The 15,208-nt window shown below is 36.3% G+C and overlaps 1 protein-coding gene across 2 annotated transcripts in view; it reads left to right on the top strand.

The window, feature by feature from the left end:
• Positions 1 to 4,094: 4,094 nt before the first annotated feature.
• The window catches only part of MYEF2 (myelin expression factor 2), a 37,817-nt gene continuing 26,703 nt past the window's right edge, over positions 4,095 to 15,208 (top strand). For both annotated transcript variants that reach the window (XM_057306238.1, XM_026518427.4), the window contains exons 1-5: positions 4,095 to 4,376; positions 9,711 to 9,919; positions 11,150 to 11,202; positions 12,415 to 12,422; positions 12,527 to 12,620. In XM_057306238.1, the coding sequence (XP_057162221.1) occupies positions 4,216 to 4,376; positions 9,711 to 9,919; positions 11,150 to 11,202; positions 12,415 to 12,422; positions 12,527 to 12,620 (525 nt within the window). In that variant the 5' untranslated portion in view covers positions 4,095 to 4,215. The remainder of the gene's footprint in view (positions 4,377 to 9,710; positions 9,920 to 11,149; positions 11,203 to 12,414; positions 12,423 to 12,526; positions 12,621 to 15,208) is intronic.

The following is a 15,208-nucleotide window of genomic DNA, read 5'->3' as shown; positions in this document are numbered from 1 at the left end:
AGGCAGACATCTTGGAAATTGGCTCTTCTGATCCACCTTTTAATGGAGTTATTGGGGTGAGATTGAGGAAAAAGCAGAGTGATTTAAGAAATTAGAAAGTGGTCAAAAATTGAGACAAGTAAACGTCTAGGAGTTATAGAAGTCTTTAGTCTTCAAAGAAAAAAATGTCCAAATATTGCTTACAAAAATCAAAATTAAATCTGTTATTGGGTGATGACCCTGGCATTGTAAAGTTGATGAAACAGTTATCTAAGGAATTCAAGCAAAACCCTTTGCATTATGAGTTATTTGAATAATTGAGGTGAAAGTGGGATTTCTGCCTGGATTATTCAGATAACTGCCTTAATTCCAAGATTCATTTAGTTGGTAGAGGCCCTTCCTTAGGATATATTTTTAGAATGCTAATGTGAAAAATTAGACTCCTAAATTAAGCAGAGCAATAGAATGAGGGAGGGTGGGAGGAGAGAGAGAGAAACAATGAGAGGGGTAGGGGAGAGAGGGAGGGGTGGGGGAGAAAGAGAGAAATATAAGTAGTTCATTGTCAGAATAAATCCATACTTTTTTCCCCATACTTTTTCTAAGGACAATAACTGACATCCACTTTTTCATCATAGAATGAACTTCCGTGATGAAAAAAGGAACTATATACAGATCTCAGATATAACCCATAGTATTTCTTAAAGTTATAAATTCCTTTTTGGGTTTCAATTCTTTTAAGTGTGGAAATTTAGTGGCTCCAAATTCAGCCATTTAATTTTCTAAAGCCAAGTAAATTGACTTTAAAATCATACTACACTTTCTGTTTGACTTCATATTGTTGGTATTTGCCTTCAATTCTTAAAAACAAACTAAAAGGATGATCATATCTAAGTTGACACGCCATTCTCTTCTTTGGTAACAGAACCCTGGGCAGTGAGCCCAACTGAGAAATTAATTGCCCACCTCCTCTCTGTAGATGAATGTATCATATTACTAAGTTTTGACCCATGAGTGGGAGTGTTGTTTGAGACTTCTGGATAGGATCCCTCTTTTCTGGACTGTTTCTGGCCTCCACTGAGGACAAGATGCCTAGATCTCCAGTAGCCATTTTGGGCCATAGGGCAACCCTAAGAATTGGAAGCCACACACAATGATGGTGAAAGATTTAGAAGGAACCTGAGCCCATGATGACCATACCTGCTCTGTGATGTCTAGTTCGGCATTGCTTTTACTTAGGAAAGTAGTAACTTCTTTTTTAAGACACTATTATTTCTAGTCTTTATTACTAGCATGTGAACACAATTCCTAAATAATACACATATTAAAGTATTGATTGAAAATATTTTGGAATTTTAGGGTTAAATTTTCAGATATGTATAATGGCCTCTTTCAATCTACCCCTCCCTCCACACACACACACACACACCCACCCCAATTTTTAAGAAAGAAAACTAAGAGGTTATATGAAGTTGTACCAGTTATACATTTTGTGCAATTGCAAAAAATAACATTTGCAATGGGAATTGTGAGAAGATACAAACTAAAGCATTAGTCAATAATTTTTCAGTATGTCTATACAGACTTAAAAAAACAGAGGAAGGAAGGAAGAAATGAAGGAAGGAAGGAAGGACGGACAATACAATCGTTAATAACGATTTTTAATTTTTTGCAGATTTAGCTAAGGTAAGTATAATTTTGATAGCAAGAGAGGAAGAAAACATCTATGGAGCAGTCTGATGGAGAAGTATTGATCATTTTCTCTTTAGAAGCTGCCCCAATTCTCCCCATCTTTTAAAGATTCAGCTCTTCCATGAAATGGTCACCAATCCCTCTGCAGTAATTAACCTCTGCCCTTCGTTGCATTTATTAGGGCCAGGATTAAGTTACAGTAAGGGAAGTATTTGTCTGAGACACAACATTTTAAGGGGTGTCAAAAAGCTCAGCAATCAAGAAAAATATTTTTATGAAATATTTTAATTAGCACACTACAGCAAGCAGTCCATTCTCTTGTTTTGGTAAATAAAATTTTTTGTAAATAAATTTTTAATTTTGCTTCACATTTATCTCTACTGTAGCACTCAAATAGTACTCTTTATAAATGTTCTCTCCCAACAGTGCTATATGCATTTTCACATTCCTCATCTGCCTATACTCTGTTTTAAGCATAAAGGTCTCCTAAAAAATATTAAATTCCATCTTTTGAAAGATTTTGCAATAATATACTGTATTAGGGACAGCAAGATTACGTTTGCATCATAAAATTCAACTATAGTAAAAGAATAATAGAGGGTGATGAATGTTTTGAAAGTACTTAAAATTCAGTTCTATGGGAAAATCACCTGACTTCTCTTTGACTAAAACCCTGCTCAGCCTGGAGAGATAGGGAACTATAATGCTACTTTATTTATTTATTTTTTTTAAAGATTTTATTTATTTATTCGACAGAGATAGAGACAGCCAGTGAGAGAGGGAACACAAGCAGGGGGAGTGGGAGAGGAAGAAGCAGGCCCACAGCGGAGGAGCCTGACGTGGGGCTCGATCCCATAACGCCGGGATCACGCCCTGAGCTGAAGGCAGATGCTTAACCGCTGTGCCACCCAGGCGCCCTATAATACTACTTTAAATTCGTATAGCACTTTGCCCTACATAGAGTGCTTTCTTTTAATTATCACCTTAATCCTATAAAGTAGGCATTATCATCCTTATGTATTACAGAAAGATTGAGAAGTTAAGTGACTTGCCCAAGGAGTTACAGGCGAAGTGGCAGAGCTGGGGTGCTAACCCAGGTTTTCTGTGTCAAAATCCAACGCCTTTCTGCTATTCCGGATGCTAAGTCTTGGGATTCACCGAGAAAAAGTAATTCATGCAGCAACTACAACAGCATGTGTTGTGTTTAGGAAATAATATCAGTAACCCCCCAAACAGCAGTATTTTACCAAGTGTATTCCTCACGACTAAAACTGTTCTGATTCTTATGCGTGTATGTTTGATGAAGTAGGTCAACTCTTCTGGTGTAGGATCAGGTGTTCCAAGGTATTTTTTTGGTTGAGGACGGAAATCTACATAATTGAAATGTCAAAGAACAGGGGGGAAAATGTAGAAATTATGTAGTATTTGAGTATTCGTTTCTAACTACCACTTTACCACTGATGTGTGTGTGTAAAGCATGTAAACCATACGTGTTTGCTTCTTTATTAAAAGAAGCATTTGGGAAGGTCTTCACACTTTTCAGCTGACAACGGTTATTCAAATGTGAAATATTATTACAGTATTCAGGAGTTAGGAGTTAAGTTTAATGGGTTACTTTTTCACATTTAGGGGAAAAAACTATGACTATATTTTAAAACTCAATATGGTAATTACATTTGTTTGAGAGCCTATTAACTGCTTCAAATATAATTTTCATCAACATAAAATGAACACAACTCCAAACCAAAATGTCCATTTTCAGCCAGTCCAGTAGAAGATTTCTTATTAAAATTATAGATTCTCTTCATTGGTTGCTGCCCTGAGAATTCAAAAACTTCAGTCTTCTTTTTGTAAGCTGATAGCTGAGTTCTAAAGGAAAGCCTCCTTCTTAAGAACAACCAGAATTCAAAGAAATTCAAAGCTATTCATTTTGGTGAATTGCAACCTGTCATCAATAACTATTTATTGAATGTCCACAGGGTGCCTGGGCATTGAAGTGGCAAGTGACTTATTTGCATTATTCAGAGGATTTCTAAGGGGAGTCTGAAGATTTGCAGAAGTCTTTAAAGATGCAAAGTGGTATGTGCTTCTATAATTTGAACTGCCCCTACCAGGGATGAATTGACTAGTCTGGGTTTCAGAGCTCTAGGGATTTCTAGCACTCAGAGCCGACTTTTGTAAGCTAAGACCCCATTGGGTGCCAAGCGACAGGAGGACTGGTGGTAAGAACATGGCCCCCCGGGGGCTTCTGGACAAGTCAAGCCCTCCACGGGCTCAACTAGGGCTGACTTCGGCAATGGCGGCCCTGACCCGCCCCCACCCCCACCCCATCCCTCCCCCCTAGCCCTCCACTCCCACCCCCCACACCAGGCTCACACCCTCTCCCAGTCTCCCAGCTCCGACCGGTTCTCGCGAGATCCGGGCAACTGAGCGCTCGGGGCCTTTTCAAATCGGGATCCGTTACCGCTTTCCCGGCCGCCGCCATTGTAGCGCTCGGAGCACCTAAGCGCAGGCGGCGGAGGCGGAGGCGGAGGCAGCGGTAGCGGGATGGCGGACGCCGACAAGCCCGAGGTGCTCGGGGCCGCTGGCGACGACAGTCCGCATCAGCAGCCCGTGGAGCAGCCGGGCGAGCCGCGGCGAGAACCGCATCCGCCGGAGCCGGAGAAGCAGCCGCCGCAGCACAGCAGCAGCTCCAATGGCGTTAAAATGTATTGTCTTTTTCTCCGGGGACTGGGGCGGGGTGGGGGGCGGGGAGTCGGCCTGCGGGGGGTCGAAGCCAGCCTGGGCCTCGGTGAGGGATAACCGCCCCCGAGCGTGGGCGGCGGGAGGAGCAGGTGCAAGCCGGGCCGCTCCTCAGGCCTTACCCTCCCGCCCCGTGCCTGGGGAGCCGGGGTACGAGCCCCGGGCCGACGCCCCTCCCCTGTTTCCAACCCGAGACTGCGGGTCACCCATTCTAACCCAGACTTCAGCTGGAGAACCTTTGAGCAAAGCTCCGCAGCCGCCACGGTCTGCAGGAAAATGGTCCCCCTTTTAAAGCCCAGGACTGTAGTTAGTGTTCATCACTAGGGAGTAACTAGGGATGACATCATCGGACATTTCCTCTGAACTACCGAGAACGTATTTAAAAGGAATATTCCCCCATCTCCCGGCCTCATTCTGAGCTTTATAAGTTCAGTGTTTATTGTTGCTTTCCAAAGTATATATTAATTTCTGAACTGATATATACCAAGAGGAAGTTTAATAGTGTGCTGTTAGCCTGAATCCATTGTGTTGTTCCTGAATTGACAAGAGGTTATTCTGAAAGGGAAATGCGCGTGGTGCCTTGCTCCCTCCTACTGCCGTCCCCGCAAATGTTTTTAAGTCATGCAGGTTATTTTTGAAGAACTCATCGTGTGATGGTTTGTTCTGAATTTTGGTAAATTGGTAAAATAATATATTTTTTTAATCGAAGAAAGCCCGCTACTTTTAAGATTGCCCCAGTCATCAGTGCTTATAAAGAATTTAGTTGACTCGAATCCATAATTTCTAGTTATCAGAAAATATGCTCCCCATTGTTCTCGTTATGTAGGGGATATGAATCAGGCATTCTTTTGCATGTGCCCAGCTCTTTAAACTTGGAGTTGAAAGTATGTTAATAATTTAGCCAAAACATCCTTTTCCTTCTCTCAGTTATGCTTCAGAGTAGAAAGCAGTGAACATATGGTCACACTAAAATAGGAAAGAGAAATGTACTTTTCTTTTGTATAAAATGTTCGAAGCAGTAGGGTAAGATCGGACTTGTTTGTGTAGGGGTTGAGTGCCGAGAAGGTAGTTCTCCCAGCTCAGTTACGACACTCTTGTTCTGGGTTGGCTTTGAATAGCGTAAGTTGCATCTTCTAAGCAGGATAGAGGTGCCGGGTGTAAGAGATTCGACCTCGGTGGAATTTGTTCTTAGGTGCAGAGTTGTGCACCTCGGTAACTGAGCTGCTGGAAGGTGAGCACTTTTCTACCATGCCTGCCAAAATGTTGGCTGTCTGGGATTTGGCATCATAAATTCGAATAAAAAGCATTGGAATGATAAACTTAAAATATGTGCTTTTTGTTTCTATCTAAACATGGACTTGCCACCCTTTTCTCCTGAACACAAAGTACAGCCTTGAATTACAGAGAGAAGCCCTACTATACTTGGGTATGATTAGTATAATAGTGTCAGTGCAGATAAAGCTGGCATCTAAACCTCCCAGATCTAAAAGTCTCTAATCCCTTTTAAAGTCTCAGTTTGGTTTACAGAAGAGGACAGAGATGGGAAGAGAATCTTTTTCACTTCTAATTGAAGATGAGAATATAAAGTGAAGAAGTTAAGAAATGTTACTAGTAAATACTCATGATTCTTTCATATTGCTTATAATTCATCTCTTGCCCTTCCTCTTTTCCAAAAAGTTGAGTAAAGATGCAAATTTACTCTCAAGGGTTTCTTGTACTGTCAATGCCATAAGAACCATTCAGTGGTCCAGCATGGGTCACTCATACTGAATAACTAGGGACATTTACCTGCATCAACCTAACAACCTTTTTTTTGACTCTAAGAACCAACTGTAGTAGTTAATAATACAATGCATAACCCTTGAGTTGATTACCATATGTGTGCTTAACAATCCAACACATAGCCCTTGAGTTGATTACCATACATTTTTAAGGATAAGAATTCACAGAGATTATAAAAATTACCAAATACTGCCATACATAGAAGTGAACAGTGTGCCACTTAACCAAGTTGAAATGACTTTTCTGAGGTTAATCCATAGTCATTGAGAATGGAGACCATTGTGTTTTATTTATCTTTGTATCGCCAAGGCCTTATACTTCAAAAGGCTCCGTAAATTTGTTTAAGAAATGCAGATGTGAACTTTTATGATCATGAAACTTATGCACAGAGGATTTCGTGGGCATGTTCACATCTTTTGACAAGAAATTAAAGATGTTTTCCTAGGTTTAGTCTTTTTGTTTATGCCAAAATGGTATACCAGCTCTCCTTAAGTGACTAGGAGGAAAAATAGCAGTATTGTTACAACCCTTTATTATTTCTGTGTGATTAAGTAACACCGTATATAGAGATTGAGAGTTACATTAGGGTATAAAATATTGTGTAAAATGTTAAGCATTAAAGCAAGGTGAAGTTTTAGTGGTTTTTTTTTTTTTATCATATTGCAAGTAAAGAATGGAACTGTGCTTAATTTTAGATCTCATCCTATAGCACTGTTTTTAAAATTATATTAAGACTGTTTCTTTATTTGATGTTGGATATTGGTTTTTCAGAAATTTATATTATAATTTGGATAGGCATAATTCCATCTTAAGAGCAGATAACATTTTCGTGACTTAAAATAGTCACAGTTTTTATTTCAAGTACATTAAGAAGGGGGGTTGTTTAAACGAATAGTTTGGGCATTATTACATGGAATTCTGGATATAGTGCCAATATTTGATATTATGTAGCATCGTTTCTCTTAAGAGTTTTCACATGTATCTTAATCATCTATTCCATAATGTATTTACGGCATAAAAAGAGTTTAGGAATTGAATAATTACAGCTTAGTTTCTTAATAATCAGACCATATCTCTAGCTACAAAACTCATCTGCCTTCCATAGATAATTTATGCATTGTAGATAAACAGTGTAGCAGTATCTTTAATATGCCGCTAATTGGGGAAAACTTGAAGAAATTGCTTTCTCTGGTCATCGTTGGAATAAATATTTTAGAGAGGTATCCCACCCTACACAGTATCATTGCTTTTTAATGGAATTATCAGATTGTAAGTAAACACAACATTCATATAAAAATAGAAGAACATAGTATTTCAGAACTTTGCACAGTTTTCATAATTGGTTTCATCCGGGAAGAAAATAGGTAGGAGAAGGCGCATTGAGCTAGAGACTGTATAGATGTCTGCTTACCTGAACAGAGACTTAGTTATTTTAAAGACATTCATTGAATTCAGACTACTGTGTATATGGGTTTTGGGGGGATTAAAAAAAAGAGTTCTTGTATCTACTGTGCTTAGAAAACAGAGAAGAGGCCTCTGTACTTTTTGGCTGCTTCCTGCCATTTTCAGAAGTGGCACACTGTTCAGACAGGTAGGTATGTGGTGGAGTTGGACAGTTGTGAAGACCTCTTCTCGTCTGCGCCATTTCGGGTGAGAGAAGATGTTTGACAGTAAAGGCACCCCTGTCAAGGTGGCAAAGCAAGTTTGGCCCTTAATATCTCTTCCTTGATTTTAGCAGTTTTTCTGGCAGACGGCAGTACCGTCTGTGCTCAGATTAGGATGGGTTCTTAATTGACTGCTCATGCATTCAAAAATTCATATTTATTGAGTGACATGTTATACGCAGTCACAATGCTAGATGCTGCTCATACCAATGCAGATAGTTTTTGTTCTTATAGAGTTTTACATAGTATATTTATGGCTGTATTGTTACCTGCTCGGAAAAGCAGTGCCCAGAAAGTTCAGTATATCATGGAACAGATGACCACAATAAGTGTGTGTGGAGCACTACAGTGTATAGATTCCCACAATGGCTTGGCTTAGAAGATAAATTAGAGCCTGGATTATGAAGTCTGGTTTGTTGTTAGAATAATCCAGGAAGCTTTAAAAGATTTGGATTTCTGAATGTCATTCCCAGAGATTTCTGTTAGTATATATTTGTGGAAATTAATTTCTTTCTTTTCTTTTCTTTCCTTTTCTCTTTTCTCTTTTCTCTTTTCTCTTTTTCTTTCTTTCTTTCTTTCTTTCTTCTCTCTTCTTTCTTCTTTCTTTTTTTTATTTTTTTTAGAGAGGGGGAGAGAGAGAGCCGGGGTGGCGGGGCATGTGCAGAGGCAGAGGCAAAGAAAGATTCCTAAACAGGCTTCACACCCAGTGCGGAGCCGAAAGCAGGGCTCTGAGATCATGACCTGAGCCAAAATCAAGAGTCGGGTGCTTATCCAACTGAGCCACCTGGGCACCGCATGGAAAATTACTTTAAATGGAAGTTTTAATTAAATAGTTTTAGGTTCACTACAGTAATTAGTGATTTAAAAGAAACCTATTGTTACTTCGTCTGTAAAAAGAGATTACTTTTGAAAAGTAAATTGCATTTTTACAATATATACCCAGATTTTTATCTATAGGATTTACTTTAAGCATATATTTACATGTTATGGATGGTTGGTGGGTAGCATCATATAGTTGCACTGTGATTGCCGTCTTATAAATTAAATATTTTTCCAGTTAGGGTCTCATTAAAAAGTAGGTTTATAAAATTCTGATTTGTGTTGCCTTTAAGGACTGCTTCCCATCTCCACTCCATCTGACTTTCTAGGTAATAACTACCAGTAAAAATTGTATGATTCTATGAAGTACCCTATTCTAGTATATAGGTTAATACACAGAAAATATTGAGTATGAAAATATTAGAATACCTTACCAATTAATTACATTGTTCAAAATTGGGAATAGAAAAACATTTACAAGTCATATGGGAGTGTATGCATATATAGATAAATTAATGTAACTATGTATTTTAGTTACGTTTTTAAGCAAGAAGGAGAAAAGTTACATGAAGAAACTGTTAACCTTAAAGAGATGAACTTTTTTCAGGGTATCCTTTTGCAAATTAATTTTTTATACACTTCTGATTGAAGCTCGGAAAGTTAATGCTTCTTTAAAGAAGGCAGTTATATGTATTATAGGAATAAAATCACCCATTTTCCCCTCTTGTTAGGTTCTAAGAATATTTGTTAAGTAGTATGATAGGAGAAGCTGGGAGACTGTATGCTGCAGCTATTTAATATGGAAAAAAAGGAGGATTATTAAATGAGAAATTTGGTAAGATGCCCAAATCCTTGCTTTGAAATGGCACTGGGTAATTTCAAAGCAAGCAAGCTGACTCTCCAGCTGTTTTGCTAAGGTCTAACTTAGTGGAGAGTTTTGTGAAGTGAAGTGATAAATATAAAATATTTATGTAATGTAGGCTTCTATTATTAGAAACATGACTGAGATTTTCTTCTTGTTTTGTTAATTCATAGGGAGAATGATGAATCAGTCAAAGAAGATAAATCTGAATTAAAAGAAAAATCTTCAGGAAATAAGAAGGCCAATAGATTTCATCCTTATTCAAAAGACAAGAATTCAGGCACTGGAGAAAAGAAGGGTCCGAATCGAAACAGAGTTTTCATTAGCAACATCCCATATGACATGAAATGGCAAGCTATTAAAGATCTAATGAGAGAAAAAGGTAACCATCCTTGATAAACCCACTGTTGGATAATCTTCATGTAGAAGGGGGAGGGAACTAAGCAAATGTTTTTTATTCCCCTGAGCCGCACAGACTCAAAAAATTGATTTTTGTTTATTTCTTGACACGAATTAATCTTTTCCTCCTCTTTCACTTGACACAATTTCATTACAAAGTCATATGGATAAATGAAGTTTTTTTTTTTCCCATTTTAGTGGTATAGTAGTGAGCCAGCATATGCATGCCACCAAGAATTTTGTTAAAGTGATTGCTTTGTCTAGTTGAAGTTCTTATAGACTTTTAAAGGGCTATTGCATTAGTTAAGCAATACATTTAGCGTGTTAAAGTATGAATAATAAGGTCTGATTATTTTTTTCCAAAAGCTGTTTTGTTATTATCTTGGTGGAGTCTGGAATCTGGCTGTGGAGTTCATTTTGTTTGCATTGTCATGAATGCCATGATGCTGTCTCTGCAGTTCTATATTAAAATTGCGTTACTGCTGTTGCAGTTTTGTTTTTAGAATAACCTGAAAACCTTCATTTTATATACATGGTTGGTTTTGGGGAAAAATAATTTTAATATTTGCTCTTGTAAAAGTTAGTTTCGTTATCTCTTGAAAAATTGAGTTTCAACAGTCCTGCAAACTATGTACTTGGCTTTGAGGCTGATCTCTTCTAATAAATAAAAAAAATTTTTGCATTGGTGTATCTGTTGTAAGGTGACAACTATTTGATTGGTTTTATTCATTGACTTTATTTAGAAAGTGTGTGGCTTGCTGTGAAGCATGACTTGTAAATTTAGTTTACTGATGGCAAACATGATTGAAGACATTCAGGTAGAAAGTCACCTTAAAACAGCTGTTGTGTGTAGGCGACCAAAGTTATTTGAAAAGTGTTAATGTTGATGTTTTTAATATGATAGGCTAAGGGACCACTTGTATGTATATGTGCATTTGTTCACCAACTATATCATGCTGGCCAAAATATGATCTGTAGTATGAATTAGGTTAATATGGTTGTTAGGTTTTTTTTAGAGAATGTGGATGATGTACATTTCAGAAAATTAGTTAAATTTACATAGCCATTGATAGGAGGTATGTTGGTCTGGTTTTGATTGTTGGTGAATAATAGGTGCTTTTCTGTAGAGTTGTGCACAGGTGTGCAGTAAAGCAAGATACTGGTGTTTAAATGTATTGTTTCTTGGTATCTTCCTTTTGTATGTCTTATGTAGTTGGTGAGGTTACATACGTGGAGCTCTTTAAGGATGCGGAAGGAAAATCAAGGGTAAGTGCTGTGGGCAATAATCTGCTTGAGGTTTAAAAGTTCCTCAGCAGTTTACTTTTTTGTATAATATTTGTACCAGTTTTTGGAAACTTAAGTTTCATTTTGTTTTACTTTATTATGCAAGATTTGAGGCTTTATACTAGCAAGTCTGACACTTATCCAAACCAAACTAGCTGCCTGGAAGGGATGGGTTTCCAAAAGGGCATTCACTTTTCTAATGCTCTAAGGTAATGCTTCTTCTTAGCCAACAGATTTTAATATAGGATTTTTTTTTTGTTGTGTTTCGATGTCTTCAAGGATATTTTAAAAGTCACTGAATTGATAATATTCTCTAAGAGTTCTATGAGAAGCCCATAGCTTAAAGGTGTTAATTCAGAATGTATGTTTGAAACTTACATCGAAGAACTTAATTTGGTAGCCTGTGAGACTACATAAGAGGCAGGACTCTGACCAATTGGTATGAATGACATTGATGATTAAATTGACATAGAAGGAATTGGTTGATAGTAGATTTTGATTTTTAGCAACAAGACAGCAATACACTGAAGAATACAATGGAAAGCTTTTAAAAGTGTTTATATTGCAAAACCAGTTGGTACATGAGAAAAGCTTTGTCATCACATTCAAATGGCACTTCAAACAGTAATAATGACAAATAATTATTTTAAAATGATTCTATGAATTTGTTTCTTTAGCATAGGTGATTTTTTATACTTAAACTGGATGCTATTAAATTGTGTGCAACCAGTTTTCTCTAATAGAGAACTTATTTAAAAATGAGATTATTTCCTATTTTGATTTTAATAAAATTGAAAGATTGCATACAGTTTGTGCATCATACATCTTCTGAAAATATTCGTAACAATATAAGAATAGGTATGTTGAAACCTTCAATTATTTCCGTGAGTTACTTTTGATTGAATTTGTGCAATGACGTTACTTAGTTTTAACTTAAAGAAGAGTCCTCCAAAAGTAAATATTTGCTCCAAGATTGTTAAATGCTAGATTTTACTGTCTTAAATAGATAGATTTAAGCATTGACAGAAAATTTGTGGTCGCTTGCCTATTTTGTTCTGGAAGTGTAAAAGACAAAATGTAATTGTATTATTGATTGCTTTTAACGACTTAAATGTTAGAGTCTGCCGTTAACTTCGTCTACTAATCTAAAACTTTTTTTCTTTTGCATATATTGACAAATCTACCTGGATATAGGGTTGTGGGTAAGAATTTTTTTTTTAAGTATCTTAAGTCAAATTTAAACTTCTGATTGGGAAAAAGAAAACTTAGTAAATAAACATTTCCTATAAATTTTTTCCCCATTAAGTGTGGTTGAATTCAAAGATGAAGAATTTGTAAAGAAAGCACTAGAAACTATGAACAAATATGATCTTAGTGGAAGACCCCTGAATATTAAAGAGGTAAGATTTCTTATATTTGGAATAATTTAAACTTTTGAATATAAGGACATGTTTTCTTTGATTTTCATCTTTGGGGATGTATTTCTCAACTTTTTTTTAAGCATAGATGCTTATCGAACAAAGCATTATGTAATTGATGATAGTTTTGCCTGTACATGGTTTCCTACTTGCCTTTAAGAAGTTTTCTGTGTTTGATTTGTTGCAAGTTATTATAAGCAGAGGTATATGATTAAAAAAGTTCAGATATTTAAAGATGGCAAACTTTAGGTGCTGACTTTATTTGGTATAGACATTTTCAATTTTTAGATTGTGTTGCTTAATTTGAAAAATAGGTATTTTTGTAGTTGATAATAAAAGGTTGCTTCATAATGCAAATACCTTATGGCTTTGAGTAAGATTGATACTCACTTTAAATTACAAGTACCCCGAAACTGTGCCAGATTACAGTTTAAGAAAACTTACGAATCTATTAGTGAAATTTGTATCTGGAACTTGGAAACCCCTAAAGTGGAGTATCCCCTTTGTATGGAACTGTAGCAGTATAAATCCGTTGAAAAAAAGAATGATTAGAAGATAGATAAAAAACTATTTACACCTAAGTGTAATTGACCTTGGTAACGATTAGCTTGAATAGAAGTCATTCTCATGTCTTCTTTTAGTCCATATTGTTACTCTTACCTGAATAGTTTGATCACAGACCAGTTACCTATATATTTTTGCCAAAGTTTGTATTAACAAATAATTGAGATGTACTTTAGGACCATGAAGAGTCTTCAGCAGCAAGGTTACAAGTTATTGGTAGTAGAGCATTACTGTCGGTCACAGTTTAATTTGGTATAGTAATGATTTGAGTGCCACCTCTCTCACTTTCTAACTCTGTGACAAGGCATGTTACTTATTCTCTAAACCTCAGTAATTATAATAGTACTGATAGTATTCACCTAATAGGGTTTTTATGAGGATTAAATGAGATAACATGGTAAAGAATTTAGGCTCTTTTATCAGATAGTCTGTGACTCAGGGCAAATTACTTACCTTTAATTACTTAACAAATTGCCTAACTCTAATGACTCTATTTCTTTGTTTCCTTATCACTAAAATGGGAATAATATTAGAAGCTATCTGATAGTTTTATAAAGACTCAAAGTTAATATATGTAAAGCATTTGATAAATGTTAGCTACTATGATTGCAATGTTATTATATAAAGCACTTAGCACAGTGCTCAAAATATTAAATCACTGCGTAATAAATGTTAGCTGTAATAATGAATTGATTATTGTTCTTCCTGTCCAAGGTGGGAATTTAGTGGTAGTTGGTCTCTTGATCCTGAGTATGAGGTGATAATAGCTTAAAATTAAAGGCCACGCCACCAACAAATACAAGTATCCCAAATCCCTTTATTGGAGTCAGCTTCTGAATTCCTCTAATTCTGTTTGAGTCCGGGGGTTCTTTCATTCTTTGTTTCTGTGTTTCTTTTTCTTTTTTAATATTTTGACTGGGAAGTGGAGAATTAGTAGAGAAAGTTTAGACTGTTGCAGTCTATGCCAGCCATTTATGTGGTAGTTTTTATGCTAAAGGCCAAGCCCATGTTGTTTGTTTTATTTTAAGTTTTAGCACATCGTAGATCCTCAGTAATATTTCAGAGGCCCCTGGAGTTATCCAAATTGATGTAGGATACTTCCATTTTAAACTTTTTTAAGAGAGAAAAATAATCCAGTTTGGCCTAGCTAAATGAAGGGCTATTCTTCATTCAGTTAGCTTTTTCAGACTAATATCATAAAGGTCCCTTTTCTGGGAATACCTAATTTACAAATGGGTGGCTGAGCTCAGGGCTAAAACTACTAGTGAGAAAATACTAAGGAAAATATATTTCCAGTATTCCTTACAAGATACTAGAATTGCCTTTTTTCATTATATGAAATGGGAGTTATAGCAGTTATAAGCTTATAGGCCCTCTAATAGCAATAGCTGGTAGTGACTGGCAGGCTCTCATCCAAGGGGAAAAGAGGAATAAAAACATGTTATACAATGGTAAATTTGTTTTAGATAAATTGTATTTTATATATATTTTATGTATTTTACATGTGTATGTATAGATTTTTGTGTATACACATATTTATATACATGTCAAATATAAAAAGACAAATCAAAACATAGGAATATGCTTTATTAATGTTAAGATGTTAAGGACAATCAGCCTATCTTAATAGTTTATGAAGCACCTCTCCTACCCTTCCATTCCCCATAGGTAACACTATCTTAAATTTTGCATTTGTATAAGTTTTTGAAGCTTTAGTTAGACCCGAAGCATTTATTTTTTATTATCTTAAAAAGTTTATAGCATTTTTCAAAACATTTGTTTCTTTACTTCTGTATTTCTTTTTATTTCTTCATGGTGAAGAAATACTTTGGAAGCTGGTATACCTTTATTCCTGCATTTGGTTTTTCACCTTCTATTCTCCCAGCCTTCCTAGAGAATTTCTTAAGGTCATCCAACTTTCTTTTTATTAGTATCCCCAGACTGAGACCAGCAGAGTAGCATTGATGGTAACATTTACCGTTATCGTTTGGTATTGCAGAAGATAG

Source organism: Ursus arctos, unplaced genomic scaffold (genome assembly GCF_023065955.2).
Source record: "Ursus arctos isolate Adak ecotype North America unplaced genomic scaffold, UrsArc2.0 scaffold_36, whole genome shotgun sequence".
In the NCBI taxonomy this organism is placed as follows: Eukaryota; Metazoa; Chordata; class Mammalia; order Carnivora; family Ursidae; genus Ursus; species Ursus arctos.
Note: the sequence above shows the minus strand (reverse complement) of the source record. Positions and strands in the feature narration are given on the sequence as shown.